This window comes from Carcharodon carcharias, assembly GCF_017639515.1.
Source record: "Carcharodon carcharias isolate sCarCar2 chromosome 37 unlocalized genomic scaffold, sCarCar2.pri SUPER_37_unloc_1, whole genome shotgun sequence".
Classification (NCBI taxonomy): domain Eukaryota; kingdom Metazoa; phylum Chordata; class Chondrichthyes; order Lamniformes; family Lamnidae; genus Carcharodon; species Carcharodon carcharias.
This window is the reverse complement of record NW_024470758.1, coordinates 5,358,075-5,375,799: the sequence shown is the minus strand read 5'-3', so window position 1 is coordinate 5,375,799 and position 17,725 is coordinate 5,358,075. Positions and strand designations below refer to the sequence as shown.

At 43.8% G+C, this 17,725-nt stretch overlaps 3 protein-coding genes and 1 long non-coding RNA gene across 4 annotated transcripts; 3 read left to right on the top strand and 1 right to left on the bottom strand.

Moving 5' to 3' along the window:
• The first annotated feature begins 264 nt into the window (after window positions 1-264).
• Window positions 265-3,716, top strand: LOC121274573. The gene is made up of 2 exons (XR_005942268.1): window positions 265-398; window positions 3,565-3,716. It is a non-coding gene; the product is annotated as an uncharacterized LOC121274573 (long non-coding RNA).
• Window positions 3,717-6,708: 2,992 nt separating this feature from the next.
• Window positions 6,709-7,178, top strand: LOC121274551 (late histone H2B.L4-like). The gene has a single exon (XM_041181889.1). The coding sequence runs from the start codon at window positions 6,709-6,711 to the stop codon at window positions 7,084-7,086; it is 378 nt and encodes a 125-aa protein (XP_041037823.1). The 3' UTR covers window positions 7,087-7,178.
• A 1,026-nt stretch (window positions 7,179-8,204) lies between these two features.
• On the top strand, window positions 8,205-8,614 carry LOC121274541 (histone H2A-like). Its single transcript, XM_041181881.1, has one exon. It carries the CDS (start codon window positions 8,222-8,224, stop codon window positions 8,612-8,614), a length of 393 nt encoding a protein of 130 aa, XP_041037815.1. The 5' UTR covers window positions 8,205-8,221.
• A 930-nt stretch (window positions 8,615-9,544) lies between these two features.
• Window positions 9,545-10,005, bottom strand: LOC121274528 (histone H3, embryonic-like). Its single transcript, XM_041181867.1, has one exon. It carries the CDS (start codon window positions 10,003-10,005, stop codon window positions 9,601-9,603), a length of 405 nt encoding a protein of 134 aa, XP_041037801.1. The 3' UTR covers window positions 9,545-9,600.
• Between the last annotated feature and the right edge of the window lie 7,720 nt (window positions 10,006-17,725).

The following is a 17,725-nucleotide window of genomic DNA, read 5'->3' as shown; positions in this document are numbered from 1 at the left end:
GCGGAGGCGATTGTCCCTTCAGTATGGAGAATGGGGAGGGCAGGGGAGGATCGGTTTTAATTGTGGCATATCGGCCCCACGATATAGCTCCCACGTTATTGGCTCCACGCCCACAACTACCCAACTGTGCAACCACGCCCACTCCAAGTTCGGAAACTTTCTTCTTTCTTTGATGAGGTTGAAATGGGGAAAGTTCCCTTTAATTTCCGGCCGCCGGACTGTTGCAGGAGATCTGCGCACGCGCGGTATAACCCACACCCCGCCCCCAGCACACCGTGTCGTCATAAGGCGAAGAGCGCATGCGCACCCCTCCCCCAAAACATTCCCTGAGCGTCAATCACTCAGTGAGCGGAAGATGGTTTCATTCAGCAGCGACCGGAAACATTGCGGCTCCGCGGGTAAGTGAACAAACAGCATCTGCTTCCAGCAGCACATCGGTTTGGGACCGCGTCAGCAGATATACTCAGAGATTGGGATTGACTGCCGGGCACATTCGGGGGAGTCGGGGTCTGTTTGCAATCGGCCCAGTGGGACAGGATCTGGTCCCGGAACATGGAGTAAGCGGGTGGAAGGGAGAGGCAATTCTCAGCCAGTGTCTGAACAGGGCCAGGGAGACAGAATGGCAATAACTCGCTATTTAAGATCATTGCTGTTCTCTCTCCCCAAACCGCAGTCAAGGTTTCTGGTTTAGTTCCCGTCTCCCACTGTTTGTTCTTATTGAACAATGAACAGTGGAAGAAAATAACTGCACAAAAATGATGAGAAAAGTTGTACAAACAAAATCTATTGCAGGTATCAGGTGAGACGTGTGAAGGACACATTTAAAACAGCGGCTGCTTGTTTGCGGTTGGATACTTAGTTCAAATGGAGCGGGAATTAGAAACATGACCAGAACAAAAGCTCCAGCGGACAACTCAACTCAGGGAACAGTGCATGGATTGGGCTTGTTTCTGAATGTCACAAAATTGTTGTAAAATCGCTCAAAACACCCGGTCAGCAGAAGCAGATTGGGGTCTTACTGCAGTGGAGTCAGACATTGTTTGTGCTAAAAGGTTTAATTTCCCGATGGTTCCTAATGATTATTATTTGAATGGTTACAATGATAACTTTTGCATCTTTTATTTCATCTATTCCTCGGTTAAATGAGTTATTTTTCTTTTTGCAGACAAATATTTGGAGGAACCAGATTATTCCTCGACATTAGGGAAATGTCAAACAGCCAGTTCCAACACAAAGCAGGTACAGCAACACTCACAATGCACAAGATACTGACAGCTCATTAGATCCACTCTCACAAAGAAAATGAGTGTTCAGTCCCACACTGTTCCCAAGGTAAGAGACAACATTTCAATCTAAGATTCAACAGAGCAGACAAAGCTGATTTCCTTTTCATTCCCGTCCAACCCAGCTAACATCAACCACAGGATTAAAAAAATACACGCCCACCGGCAGATGTAAATGCACTGAGTCACCCTGGTCACAAATTAAATAATAAAACCTTAGCTAGAAAATACAACAACTAACTGATTGTAACATTATGAATATTTTGCAATTAATTGCCTCATAATTTAGACAGGGCTACATATTGCATAACAACCCAAAAAGTCTCACCATGATTAAGATGATTCAACAGCAATTCCTTTGCTGCAAACTGCAGGAATTACATACAAGGATTGAAGTGGATGTCACTATACACAATTGTTTTCACAGAGCTACAAATTGAATACCATTTGACAACTCCCACACAGCTACTGAATATAACCTATGCCTATAAAATATATCAATTGCATATAATAAATTAAATGTCAAGGTAAACATACATTGATACATTAATGTTAAACAAATAGTTTCCAACATGATACCTGAGGCACACGTATAGTCCAGGCACAGAATTATCACACACTTACATACAACACCAGAGGCACATAGAAACAGAATGAATCCTACACTCACACTGATAACCAGAGAATCACAGAGGTTAAACTAATGGCACAAAAATCTACTCCCAATAGATTGATGAAAATAAAGGAATTGCAAAACATGTCAGAGAATGACAAATACAGAATTATTCTTACATCCACATGCAGCACCAGAGGCTGAATGATCCAGAATGGAACCCAGAGTCATAGAAATAACGAGGACTGAAAACCATATAATAAATACCACAGTCATTTACACGACCTGAAACTGAAGGATAGAAAAATAATTTCATGAACATGGAGGAATGGAGATTAGAAAATACAGAAAAAATCTCACAATCACATTAAGTACCAGATACTGACTGGTACAAGTTAACCTTGAACTCATGCACTGCACCAGGCACTGAAAAACATAAAGCGAGTAGTACAGTCGCATACAATTGTAGAGACAGAGAGAGCTTGAATAAATCACGTACTCACTGTCAGCAAGATGCTAATGAAAACTGAGTTAATCCAAACTCACATTGGAAGCGTGTCCACACTCACATAATGTTCCAGGAACTGAAAAGTACTGAGTTAATCTTACTTCATACAGAGTACCAGCAATTGAAATGTAGAGGTCAAACCACAGGCATACACAAAAACATAAGAAAAAAGCCTGAAAAACATAGAGTCAATCCAACAGTCACAAAATATTGCCGCAGGTTGGCACACAAAAAACTCACTCAAGTGTTTGACAGTATCAACTTCAAGCTCACATTTAGTTCCAGATGTTGACAGATTCAAAAGCGATCTCAATCTCACAGATAGTACCAGGTAGAATCAATTGCACTCTTGCAAGCATTAACAGAGATGGAGTGACACAGAGAACACATTCACATACTATACAAGATGCAAGCAATATAGAATTAATGCAACACGCTCACAGTACACAGGATAGTGAAAGCACAGAAGGAAACACACTTTCTCAATTAATAAGAGAAATGATGATACACAATTTATTCCACACAACACAGAGTATCAGAAAATGTCATTAATACAATTAATTCTGCAGTTCTACACAGCACCACAGGCTGACAGGTGCAAAAGAAAAACAACATACAGAGGCAGCACCAGAGACTGATATATACCGTATGAATCAGACACTCAAAGACTGACGATTGCAGAACCAAGGTCAACTCACTTTCGCTTCCAGATACTGGCAGGGGCACAATTGGCCCCATATTAACATACAGTAGTGGAGACTGACATAGTCCAAGAATCACACAATCATGTTCTTCTCTGACAGGTGCACAATTCATCTCACACATTCACACTGACCATAGACAGCCAAATACACAATTCAAATTTCTTTCATATAAAGCACCCAAGACTGAGATACACACCATTAATCTCATTCTGCACAACGGATTGAGAGTTACAGTCTGAGTCCTGCACTCTACCTTACCAAGCTGTTGCATTGTGTCTCATAGATGGTACACACTGTTCACCAGTGGTTGAGAGAGTAAATGCTTAAGCTGGTGAATGGTGTGAAAGTCAAATCCACAGCTTTATGATGTTTTCAAGATTCTTTCATGTTGTTGGAGGCGCACTTATTCAAGCCAGTGCAGAATATTTCATCTCTGATCTGACTTGTGTTTTTTAGGTCGTGGAAAGGCTTTGAGGGACTAGGAGGCCAATCACTTGCTGCAGACAGGCTCTGATCTGTTTTTGAAGCCACAGTAATATTGTAGCTGGTTATAAAATGTACCTTGTACACAGTTATCATAAACTAACCATCACTGAATTGTGATCAGACTGACAGAAAAAAAGAGCAAACTTACTTGTCATTGATTAAAGAAAAAGTATAATTACCCTAACTCACATTCCAATAACTGAGAGGTACCTGGTAAGATCCACATTCAAATGTGAGGAACATGGCAGGGAAAATTAAAAAAAAAACACCTTCACAAATCAAGTACCAAGTAATATTTACATTTACATCCACATCCCAGAGACAGGGAAATAGGGATTAAAACCCACAATCTATTATTGGGGCCAAAATCAGGTACACAATAATACATATTTGTATTGTAAAACTGACAGGTACAGAAACAAATCTGAAACAGACAGGTACAGAGTAAAACCAAAAATAAACTGATAGATACAGAATGATGCTAAATAAACTTGCCAGAATATAAAAGGTATAGAAGAATGATCTTTCTACCAGACTATAAACTGACATGTGCAGAGTGAAACGTATACTTGAATAGTTGTACCTGACAGGTACTCAGCAGAATCCAGATCCATCTATTCCAGACTAACATGTAAAGTGCAAATACAAAATAATGTATCCGTCTCTGACAGGTTAACAGTGATCCCAAATCCACATGCAGAAATTAACTGATGCAGAGTTAAGCCCCTTCTTCCATGTCAGAAATTGCCAAGTACAAAGGAAAACCCACATTCACATATCAGCAATTGATAGATCAAAAGCAAAACCACCATTTAGTGCAGCAGTAAGTGACAGGGACAGAGGAAAGAAGCACTCACCTAACAGAAATTGGCAAAAAGTAAATAGTCAATGTGCCTATAAGAAACTAATTGGTACAGATTACCATTCACAATCATTCATCTGAAAGTGAAATGTGCAATAAAGCCCAGGTTCTCATAACAGTGTTGAGCAGGCACAGAGTGAAAACCAAGGACACATGACACACCAGAAACGGGCAGGTACAGATCCAAACTCACACTCATTTATCGTAAATGCCCTATTACAAATTAAAGCCAACACAAACGTGACAGAAACCTGACAGAGTCAGGGAAAAACACATATTGACATACCAGTGACAGTCGGTACAGTATTATCCAGCCCTCACATACCAGAAACTGACAGGTCCAGAGCAAAATAAAACTCAATGAGCCGGAAAGTGATGAGGACAGATACCATTATAATTTCAGTTATCAGAAACTGGTCAAAACAAAACAACATAATGAAGCTGCATACAGTAGCTTGGCAGGAGTGGATGAAAACACAATGCCACACTTCATAAAGTCTGACAGGTACAGAGTACAACCCAGATGTTTCACACACTGACATATAAAGAGTGAAAGCAACACTTGCATTACAGTAAGTAACATATCCAGTGTAAAGCCAGACAGACATGCCACAGGATGAGACCAAGTGTTTTTAAAACATCCTTGATGCCAGAAACAGGGTTAGGGAATAATTCCATCATATTAAACAAGAGAATGTCTTGTATAGATTAAAATCCATGTTACAATATCAAGAAATAACAGATAGTCCATTGATCACTAGCTTTTCAGGCATTGAGTACAGACCATACAGTGGCATTTGATTTTCAGTCACGTTAGGAAGTTAAGTGGGAGGGGGATCTTTTCTGTATCTCTGTGTGTTAGTTAGTGACTGAGTGACGTTTAACCAATGTTGATTTCAGTCTGTTAAAGTACAAATCTTAAATCGTGAAACCCTATTTTGTGATCCTTTGAGATGTTCACTTGGAATTCAAATATATTTCAAAGTTTATCAATTTCGATAGGGGTCAGACCAAAACAACTAACTGAGGCCTTCAGAGACAGTTGTAGAAACACTCTCCAAATAATAAAATGACAGGGATGGGAAAATACCACACACTTATACCAAAGATTGACATGGTCAGATTAAAAACCCACTCACATGGCAGACATTAACATGTGCAGAGAAAAAACACACAGGGAAACCGAAGAGTAGAGAAGTACAGAGAGAAAAAATAATTATAAAAATAATTTTAAATAAAAACAGCGTGTGCTGAATGAAATGCGGAACAATATCCCGGGACTGACAGGTACATTGTAAATGCAACACTCACTTGAAAACGGAATAATATAGAGGAAAACAAACAAACATGTTTAAGATATTTCACGTTATGAATTAAATCTCGATATCACTGCACATAAACCGAGAGATAAAGATTATAATCCTCACTGAAAAAGCACATAATGATAGCCACAGAATGAATCCCACATTCGCGTAGCCTACAGAGAAGTTATTTTTAACAGAATGTTTGTATCCTGTTGTGGACTAGATTTTGCTTTGTTCCCTAAATATAACCAAATAGATTCTGAGTTTGATCCCCCTCAGTGACATCATCTCTCTCCAGCATTATAAATGTTTATTTGATCAATGCAATACCCTCTTCACCCTCCGTGCTGTTTCTTTTGGTGAATGGGCTTCCCTGAATAGTTTTTAGCCAGTAATATTGAATTCTGTTATTGCCACGATATCAAAGTCACATGTGGGACTTGTGGCTGCTGCTCATCAAACTTATTCCCCCCTCACATGAGCAGCAAAGGTCGCATGAACTCCTGTCTGACCCCTAATATCCGGGACGGCTCTGTCCTGCTGATGGGCGGAAGTAAAGAAGAGCCGTTGGTCCTGGTGAGGAAGGGAAAATGTATGTACAGCATCAGCAGGATTATAGAGTGATGTGGTATTCCCAGCAGAGAGAACGTGCTGGTGTGGCAGAGGGAATGAGGAAGTCTGGGATTTGGGCGGATGGGGCGGGTAACGGGAAAGGAAGGTTTGGCTGCTGAGAGATTTTGTGGATTGAAGGACCAATAAATGTGATTGTGTTTTTAAACTAACTAATCCGAAAGATGTAAAACATGACGAATTGACCTCATTGTGAAATAGCCAATCGGGAAGATGACATTCACCCATCCTTCATTAGCATCGGCCTCCGGTTTCGTCTATAAAATGCGAGTTTCGACAGCGCATTGAGTTATTCTGTGTCTGAAGTTGTTTGTGATCATGGCTGACGAGAAGAAAGCGCAGGTTTCCAAGAAGGGCGCCAAGAAAGCGCAGAAAAGGTTGCCCGCGAAGGGCGGCAAGAAGAGGAAAAGATCCAGGAAGGAAAGTTACTCCATCTACATCTACAAAGTGATGAAGCAGGTTCACCCCGATACCGGCATCTCCTCCAAGGCCATGAGTATCATGAACTCGTTCGTGAACGATATTTTCGAGCGCATCGCGGGTGAGGCTTCCCGCCTGGCCCATTACAACAAGCGCAGCACCATCAGCTCCCGGGAGATCCAGACCGCCGTGCGCCTGCTGCTGCCCGGGGAACTGGCCAAGCACGCCGTGTCGGAAGGGACAAAGGCGGTGACCAAGTACACCAGCTCCAAGTAAAACCCCACAACGGACTGAAAAACATTCAAAACACAACGGCTCTTTTAAGAGCCACCCACAATCTCTCCGAAAAAGCTATATCATCTCTATTTTTTAATGTCATGTATCGATTATGATAAGTTTCGAACTGTTATTTTAATCAGCCTTCAGTACAGATATTCTAGGTAATGTAGATTTATCGCCTGGTCGGTTATTGGGTCTTGTTTATAATTCTCCAATGACTTCCCGCTGACCCTCTGCGCTTTGTTCTCAGGCGCGTTCATATTCGGCCCCTTTCCCTGGCTTTGGAGAGAGAGAGAATAGAACCAAATGCGTCAGTTTCCAGTTCTGGTCAAGTTTGGTCTCAATAATCGATCAGTTCATTTCCTATCAGCCCCAGATGTATCGGAACCTACAGTCTCAACGCCGGCAAATTTACACCAACAATGTTCACTTTTGACTCACGAATATCTACAATATACCGTCCGTTTGTAGAACGATGAGGAGAGGCTTGATGCCAGCTAGTTAGTGGATTTCAAATAGGACCGAAATTAACCGCAAATGGACCCTTGGATTTTAAAGCGAATCTGGAGCGTGGGATAAAATGTGAAATAGTCCCATCAGGGGCGGATATTTTAAAAACTTCGTCGTCAGATCGAGTTAGCTACTAAAGATTCTTTTTTCTTTATCAGATAGATTTCTTGTTTTATAAATATATCGGCGGTCTTTTCGATGTCGAATAGAAAGTATTGCTTGGATTCTGTAATCTTAGAGCCGTTATTTTCAGCTTGTTTTAGATACAGATAAACTCAGAATGATCATCAGAAACCGACATATACCGACAAACAAGGCTAGGGAAATAGACAGCGATACCTCCCTTTATTCGTTGCATTACATTTTGGCGGGCTTTAAGCATTTGAAAAAAAACAGTTGGAATCTGATAATTTGGCGCCGTTATTTTCCGCCCTCACTCCGTGGAGTCTCCGGATTGGTGAGTTCAGTAGATATCTGTTTGGTGATATGAACAACATTATGAGACGCAGCATAAAGTGACCAATCAGCAATGCCCACAGCACCATTCCTCCCGAAGCTATAAGAGAAGCGAGTGTGAAAGTATCTCCTCATTCTCTGTGGAAGTGTTTGTGAGATTGTGGAAATGTCTGGAAGAGGTAAGACCGGCGGTAAAGCTCGGTCCAAGGCCAAGTCTCGCTCCTCCCGGGCTGGACTGCAGTTCCCGGTGGGCCGTGTTCACAGGCTCCTGAGAAAGGGCAACTATGCTGAGCGTGTGGGTGCCGGAGCCCCGGTCTATCTGGCTGCTGTGCTGGAGTATCTGACGGCTGAAATCCTGGAGCTGGCCGGTAACGCGGCCCGGGACAACAAGAAGACCCGCATCATCCCCAGACACCTGCAGCTGGCCGTCCGCAACGACGAGGAGCTCAACAAGCTGCTGGGAGGGGTGACCATCGCTCAGGGCGGGGTGCTGCCTAATATCCAGGCCGTGCTGCTGCCCAAGAAAACCAGCGCCGCTGCGGGCTCGAAAACCAAGTGAAGCGGCCGTTCTTTATCTAATAACTCAAAGGCTCTTTTCAGAGCCACTCACAGGATCAGTGAAACGGTGACCTATTATTTGACCGCTGCATTTTGAACTTGTAAGTGATTGTGCACCACTATTTAATGGCGAAGCAGGAACTCTCACTGCGCTTGAGAAGTATTTAGATAAGCACTCGAAACACCAGAGCATACAGGGCCGGCATGGATACGATGGGCAGACGGGTCTGTTTCTGTGCTGCATAACATTATGACCACTCTAGTGTAATAACATCCTATAAGAGCAGATGAGATGGATTCCAAGCTGCTGTGGGAGGCAAGGGAGGAGATTGCAGGGACCCTGATATTATTTTTCAAATCTTCTCTGACGACAGGAGAGGTGAACGGACTGGAGGACAGTAAATGGACACCATTATTCAAGAAGGGTGGTAGTGATAAACCGGAGAACTATAGGCCAGTGAGTCTAACATCAGTGGCAGGGAAACTTTTGAAAAAGGTTCTGAGGGATAGAATTAATTTCCACTTGGAGAGGCAAGGATTAATTAAGGATAGTCAGTCTGGCACTAACACGAGCGGTCTGTGTCTTTGCTGTATATCTGTGAGCAACGACAACCATCAGCTATATTGGAGCACTGGAGGGTTACTCTCGGACACTCAATGACGATGGGTATTAACTTGCAAATCGCACCATACCCTGTGCACGGGATTTATTTATGCAGCATTGTAAATGCCGCAATTCAGTGAAAAAAAAACCCGAGAACCGTTCGGCAGTTCTAATCTGCGCTACAATTGACAACGGCATCATCGGTAATCTCGCAATTCTACAAGCGTGATGTCGACAAGATGAAGGAACTGGTGCAAGGGAGAATAAATTATCATCGAACGGGCTAAGAGCTGGTGTTTTTAACAGGAGGTCGCAGCTCTTTCATTTGTCGATTTAGTGGCTCTTAAAAGAGCCGTTGTTGTACTAGGTGCTGAAGCCGGGTTTTAGGCGCGTTCCCCGCGGATGCGGCGGGCCAGCTGGATGTCTTTGGGCATGATGGTGACTCGCTTGGCGTGGATGGCGCACAGGTTGGTGTCCTCAAAGAGCCCCACCAGGTAAGCCTCGCTGGCCTCCTGCAGGGCCATGACGGCAGAGCCCTGGACGAGCAGGACGCTCAAGTCCTGAGCGATCTCTCGCACCAGGCTCAGGAAAAACACTTTGTGGATCAGCAGCTTGGACCTCTGGTAGCGGCGGATATCCCTCGGAGCCACAGTGCCGGGTCTGTAGCGATGAGGGTTCTTCACTCCGCCCGTGGCTCGAGTGCTCTTCCGGGCCGCTTTGGTAGCCAGCTGCTTGCGGGGAGCTTTCCCTCCGGTCGATTTCCGCGGTGTCTGCTTGATCCTGGCCATTTTCTGAACCGATTACAGTCTGCCCTACAATCAGCCATTCTAAACTCAGTGAGGAACCGCCCCGAACAGTAAATGGCTGGAGCCCAAATTGACAGTTCCAATCAAACTCTGATAATTCTTGCCAACTCGGGTCCTGATTGGTTGAATTGTCTTTTGCCGTCCAATTTTCTGTACAGCATCAGAACTGTGATTGGTTAGTCAACTGTTCACCGGTTGCTGCTAACAAACACCGGTATTCCGGCACTCCAGAGAAAGGTTCCACAAACTATCGAAACACTGAATGATTATACAGGAATGATCTCCATCGCTGCTCCACTAAAATGTGAAATTCGGTGGTTGCAGCATCACAAACCGGAACAAAGTAAATATTCATCTCTAGACACTTAAAAATGTTTATCCCACCTCCCGTTCCGAGGTCTCTGCTCTCTCTGGGAGACTGTGGGTGGCTCTTAAAAGAGACTTTGTTGTGTGTTTGGTAGAAAGAGTAAAGTTGCTCAGCCGCCGAATCCATAGAGAGTGCGGCCCTGGCGTTTCAAAGCGTACACCACCTCCTTATTAGCAGTGACCGTCTTGCGCTTGGCGTGTTCAGTGTAGGCGACCCCATCCCTGCAATTTAATTGTAAACCCGTTTCTTTGCTGCTTTGATCGCGCCCTCTCAGTCGAGCGCTGACTTATTCTCTGTGTTTCCTTTAAAATCATGAAATAAGCGAAAAAATTGCCTTAAATTCTCTCTTCAGGGCTGAGCAGGGGAGCAGCGCGATCCTATGACAGGGAAATCTTGTGATTTTATACAAAAATGACTCGGAAATCTGGCGCTGAGGCCGGAAACACAAACAAAGTGACATTAGTCTAACCCGCCCGCCCCTTTAACGTGGTCTCGCTGATACAATGTTCACATCTACACATTGACAAGACAAACGGTGTCTCAGATTTACAGCTCCCAGGACAGGCTTTCCTCTCCTCTCGGCCTGTGCTGTGGATTCTTGGGAATTAGTTGTAGTTTCACAGCTCAGTAACTTAAACCCTCTGAGCCGGAGCTCCGCACAGTGTCTGTTCCCCAGATTCAGGGGACTGCAGCCAATCAGAGCTGTGCCTGGTTTAACCCGTAAGTGGTTTAAATTATCTTGTTCACAAGCAGAATTATTTTTGATCATTTGAAGATATAAATTGTGTGCACTCAGCCACGAAACAACAGTATGCCGCCTTCATGTAGAGTTCAAGAGATTGGGGGGGTTGGGGGGGGGGGGGGCGGCGGTGCTGTGGAGGGATTGACAGAAACAGAGTGAGTGAGGGCTTTGAGACACAGGTAATGCAACAGTTGCAAAAATCCGAGTAAACTCTGGTTTTATCCTGAAAAATTCTCATGGAGAGGCAGAAGCTGCAGTCTCAGATCTTAATGATATTGTTAACAGAGACATATTATTAATCCCACACGCAGGAACAGTTCTGCATTTTGACAGAACAGAGGCAGTATTAACATAATAGTCCAGTGCTAAAGATTATGCACAGTCAGAGGGACTGAGAGTCTTTAGATCATTGAAGGAGACAGGAGATTTTGAGGGAGTAGTTTGGAAAGCAGATGGGAACTTTGCTTTAATCAACAGAGGTACTGAGCATAAAAACAGGAACATTATGTTTAACCTTTCTAAAGCTCTGGTTGGACTACAATTACAATATTGCATCCATTTCTGGTCACCACACTTTTGCAAGGATTTGAGAGTCCTTGAGAGGGTGCAAAGAAGATTTCCTAGAATAGTTCAAGGCATGAGGGATAACAGCTGCAAGGTTTGTTTGCGAAATCTCGAGCTGTTCTCCTTGAAGCAACCGAGATTGAGGGTTGGTCTGAGAGAGGTGTACAAGATTATTATAGGTTTAGATCAGATAAACAAAAGAAACCTGTTCCCATTCTTCCCTGGTCACGGGGAAGGTGCCAGAGGACTGGCAGACAGCTAATGTGGTTCCTCCATTTAAGAAGGGTTGTAGAGATAAGACAGGGAACTGCAGGCCAATGTGTCTCACGTCATTGTTAGGGAAACTATTGGAGAAAATTCTGAAGGAGAAAATCTATCTCCACTTGGAGAGGCAAGGTTTGATCAGGGATATTCAGCATGGCTTTGTCAGAGGGAGGTCATGCCTAACAAATTTGATTGAGTTTTTGAGGAGGTGACCAGGTGTGTAGATGAGTGTAGTGCACTTGATGTAGTTTTTATGGATTTCAGCAAAGCCTTTAACATGGTACCACATGGGAAAATTATAAAGAAGGCAAATTTAAATGGGATACAGGGTAATTTGATAAGGTGGATTCAAAATTGGCTTCGTTGCAGGAGACAGGGTGATGACAGAAAGCTGCATTAGTGACTGGATGCCAGTGTCCAGTGGCGTACCGCAGGGATCTGTGCTGGCTCCCTTTTTATTCATCATTTATGTAAACAACATAAATGACGATGTGGGGGTAGGATTAGTAAGTTTGCAGATGACACAAAGATTGGTTTGGCGGTTAACAGTGAGGTTGAGTGTTTTGGGCTACATGAAGATATAGATGGGATTGTCAAATTGGCAGATAAGTGGCAGATAGAATTTAACCCTGAAAAGTGTGAGGTGATACACTTCGGAAGGAGACATTTGACAAGGAAGCATTCACTGGACGACATGACATTAGGAAGTTTTGAAGAACAAATGGACCTTGGCGTGTTTTTCCATAGATCTCTGAAAGCAGAGGGGCATGTTAGTGGGGTGGTGAAAAAGGCATATGGGACACTTGCATTTATCAATCGAGGCATAGATTATAAAAGTAGGGAGGTCATCTTGAAGTTGTATAGAACCTTGGTGAGGCCACAGTTGGAGTGCTGTGTGCAGTTCTGGTCACCACATTATAGGAAGGATGTGATTGCACTGGAGAGGGTGCAGAGGAGATTCACCAGGATGTTGCCTGGGATGAAACATTTAAGTTATGAACAGAGGTTGGAAAGACTTGGGTAGCTTTCGTTGGAGCAGGGAAGACTGAGGGGCGACCTGATCGAGGTGTACAAGATTATCAGGGGCATGGACAGGGCGGATAGGGAACAGCTGTTCCCCTTAGCTGAAGGGTCAGTCACAAGGGGACATTAGTTCAAGGTGAGAGGAAGGTGGTTTAGGCGGGAATGTGAGGAAAATCCTTTTTACCCAGAGGGTGATGATGGTCTGGAATGCACTGCCTTGGAGGTTGGTGGAGGTGGGTTGCCTCACATCTTTTAAGAAGTACCTGGATGAGCACTTGGCATGTCATAACATTCAAGGCTATGGGCCAAGTGCTGGTAAATGGGATTAGATAGGTAGGTCAGATGTTTCTCATGTGTCGATGCAGACTCATCGGGCTGAAGGGCCTCTTCTGCACTATGTGATTCTGTGATTCTGTGATTGATTGGTTGAGAGTGGAAGGATTGGGGGCAGCAAAACGGGTTTAACATTTAAGACAAGATGTGCAGGGGGTATGCGTGCAAGAACTTTGTTACCCTCGGGGTAATGAGCTGGATCTTGATCACTATGGGCATTGTGGGAACGGAGATGGTCAAAGATTTCAAATTGAAATTGGGTGGGCGCCTGTGGGAAATAATGTTGCAGGTATAGAGAAGGAGAATGGGACTGACTGGATTATTCTACAGGCAGTCAGACTGGATGGGCCATATGGCCTACTTCTGAGCAGTAATGTCTCTATGACTCTATGCCTCTGTCTCTCTGACAGTGTCAGTGAGTGAGAAACGATGGCCCATGTTTAACCCTCAGTTCCCTGTTGTACACCTTGCAGCTCAGGGCCGTTGGGTATCACTCTCAGTGAGTGAGTGTTTCACTCGGATTGAACGAATCTGGGAGAGTTCCTGTCAGATATTAACTCCTTCACGGTCCCAGCAAACACCCCGACTCCCGGGTTCCTCCAGTGAATCTGAAGGATTGCTCTGTGAATACAGGCCCCTGAACAACAAAAAGGCTGCACAGAAAGATCCCAAGTTGAGTTTCTTAAGGGGGCGAGTCCCAATTTTCATCGGTCCCTTTCTCAGGAGCTCCAGTTCTTTTGCTGATCTCGGGTAAAAGTGAATTGCAGAACGTTTCAAAACAAAATTGTTTCATGTACTGATGTAGAATTCTGCGCATGCGTCATTCCGACCCGTCAGGAGAGCTGAATGGGTTGGAGCAGAAGAGCGCATGCGTGCTACTCTCCCCCAGCTCTACCTGGGACAGGAAGAGCCGCCATTGAAGAGATCCCGGTTCTGGGGGAAGGGAACAAACAGCAGCCTCCTGGGAGGAGGGAGACAAAATGGCAAGAAGCTGTTATTGAAAATCATTGCTGATTTCTCTCCGCAAAGCAGCAGTGAATATTCCTGGTTGAGTTCCAACTCCCCCGGTTTGTTGATATTGGACAGTGAGGAGTGGGAACAGAGCCGGACAGTCAGGATGTGGGAAGTCAGACAAAGAGCAGCTATTGCAGGCACAAGGTGAGAAGTAGACGGGCACGTTTTAAACAGCAGCTGTTTGGTTTCAGTGGTAGTTTTATTAGTGGAGATGCTGGCGTAGTGGGAATCTAGAGTTCCAAGCTAATGAACAAAAGAACAGAAGGAATAAAGAGCATGAATAGGCCACTCGGCCCCTCGAGTCTGCTCCGCCATTCAGGAAGGTCATGGTTGATCTGATTTTAACCTCAGCTCCACATTCCTGCCTACGCTCGATAACCTCTCACCCACTTGCTTTCAAGAGTCTACCCCTGCTTTAAAAGTATTCAGAGACTCTGCTTCCACCTTCTTCTGAGGAAGAGAGTTCCATAGATTCACGACCCTCAGTGAGAAAAAAAATCTCCTCATCTCTGTCTTCAATGAGCGACCCCTTATTTTTAAACAGTGACCACGACTTCTAGATTCTCCTCCAAGAGGAACCATCCTCTCCACACCTACTGTGTCAAGAAACATCAGGACCGTCTCAGGATAATGTTATGGAAGTGTGGGATCAAATCCCACCACAGCTGCTGGTGACATTTAATTTTAAAAAATCTTGAAAGTCATGTTGATAAAAATCCATCTGGTTCACGCACTCTCCAGCTCCGTTCGAACGAATATACATTCCTGAAACTTGAGCTCACTGCCAGTCTAACTTTGTGCTAACAAAAAACAGATAATGCTGGAAAAACTCAGGAGGTCTAACAGCATCTGTGGAGAGAAAGACAGAGTTTACGTTTCATGTCTGTATGACTCTTAAATGTTAACTCTGTCTTTCTCTCCACAGATGCTATTAGACCTGCTGAGTTTTTTCAAGCATTTTCTACTTTTCTTTCAGATTTCCAGCATCTGCACTATTTTGCTCTTATCTCTTTCTGTGTTGCTGGTTCTTGTGGAACTGATGTCTCTGCTCTCTGTGAGTGATACTGTACTTACTCTGTGAGAACGAGCTGGCTGCACTTCTCCTTATGTCATCGAATCACTACTTTGATTTTGCTGTGATCAAATATTTTCCTGAAGGAAGAAAAAGGCATTTATAATAATCCAAAGAGAGAGGAGGTAGCAAACACAAAATAGACCAAATGATTTGTTTCAATTAATAGTCATTACGAAAAAACAGAAAGTTAAAAACAGCAACTCAAGCAGAGTCTAGTCTGAAGGGCAGTTAGGGCGAGGCAACAGATTCTGGCCTTGTCAGCGACTCCCACATCCCGTGAACAAATAAAAACATCAGTGGATCCTGAGAGTGGGAAGTCGTAATTTGACCTGTGCACAACTCCCTTCTCTGTCACTCAGTCCCATTCATGGAGTAGTGGATTGTTTCTGGTTGGGATGAAATTGTCGTAAAATGATCCAAGTCCTTGGTCTGCAGTAGCTGGGTGCTGCAGCACTGTCGTGGAATGTGACACTGACTCTGTTCAGAGAGGAATAGAGAGAGGGGCGAGAGAGAGGGAGATGAAGCAAATCATTCTCTTTCCCGAAGAGCTGAATAATAAGAATAACGGAGACATTCAGATACATAATTAATCCCACTTCCCCTGGCAATAATGGGGTCTAATAGACACTGAATGATTCCCACATTGACATTCAGTACCACTGACTGAAACAGAATATTTCTCACCCTCACATATAGTACCAGGCATTGACCCATAAAGAAGGAATCCTACTCTCACAAACTGTTCCAGAGACTGAGATGCAGAACGAATCCTACACTCACAAACACTATATGTGATGGACATTTACAGAACAAATCTCGCTCACGTCTTATAACAGAGTTCTCAGGATGTATCGCAAAATCACATTCATTCCAAGAAGTTAACAGATACAGTCGAGAATTAACGACTGTTTTCCAGTTGTGGCTTAAGCAGATTTTCACACAAGAAGAGGGAACATCTGAACACAACATGGAACACATTAACATGACATGGAAAATAAAGGCCCCAGAAAGAAAATATTTTACCAACAGAAAACATCCTCACTGAGCAACAGAGAACATCTTTACAGAACAGGGAACATATTGAGAAAACAGAGAACATTTTTACAGGTGGGAACACGTTCGTATGACATGGAAGCGAAACGGGCACAGTCATACAACACAGGGCACAGTTAAAAAACAGAGGGCACAGTTACACAATGGAGGGCGCAGTTCCACAACAGATAACACAATTACACAACAGAGAGCACAGTTAAACAACAGAGGGCACACTTACAGAACAGAAGGCAAAGTTACACAATAGAGGGCACAGTTAAACAACAGCGGGCACAGTTGCACAACGGAGGGAACAGTTGCACAACAGACGGAAGAGTTAAATAATGGAGAGCACAGTTCCACAACAGAGAACACAGATACAGGAAAGACAGCATAGTTGCAGAACAGAGAACACAGTCACGCCAACAAAGAACACAGTTACACAACAGGATGCACAGTTGCACAACATGACTCATTATTACAAACAGGGGACATCTCTGTGCAGCAGGGAACAGTTTACACAAATGATCAGCTTCACCACCTCAGTGTCTTCCTAATTTGCTCGACATCTTTCTCTGTTATCTTGTGTATCCTGACAGTCTCTTGCTGCCTTTCTGTCTGTGTTTCTCTGTCTGTTTCTGGTGTTACGCAGTGGAATTGTGCAGCCAAGGTGACCCTCCCAACACATGTTCTCTTGCTCAAAAGCATAAAGTAAGTGACTATTTATCTCCCTAATACACAAAGTAATATTCATCAACTACAGATGGCATTCAGCAGAGTGACGCAGTGGAAACATGCTGGGCCTATCACCCAGAGGTTGATAAGTCGAAACCATCCTCTGCTAATTACTTTCCCACTAAAAGAAACATTTGTTGCTCCTCACAAACTTATCTGATTTATCACTTCAGTTTGCAGGTATTAGCATTGGAATCTCGCTTCCTATAAACACTAGAATCGGCAACAAATATCTCAAATTGTATTTATTCACACAAGAACACGAGCTGCATTTGCTGCAAACACACACCAGTGGAGACCAGCCCAATTCTCACAAAGAGCGGGCACGGTCTGAATGTTCTTTTCTCGTTTACTATCACTCCATCATTACCCGAATATGAAATTCTGGGATGGAAAATATAGTGAAGTTGATATCTATTAGGCGCTTCCTCCCGCGTTGCAGTTTATCCTAAAATGGCAGACAGAATTCCCAGAATGCTCTCTGGGATATAAAACGGCCTATCTCGATCAGAAGGGCCGCACTGCGCACGCGCACCAAGTCGTCAACGGAAAT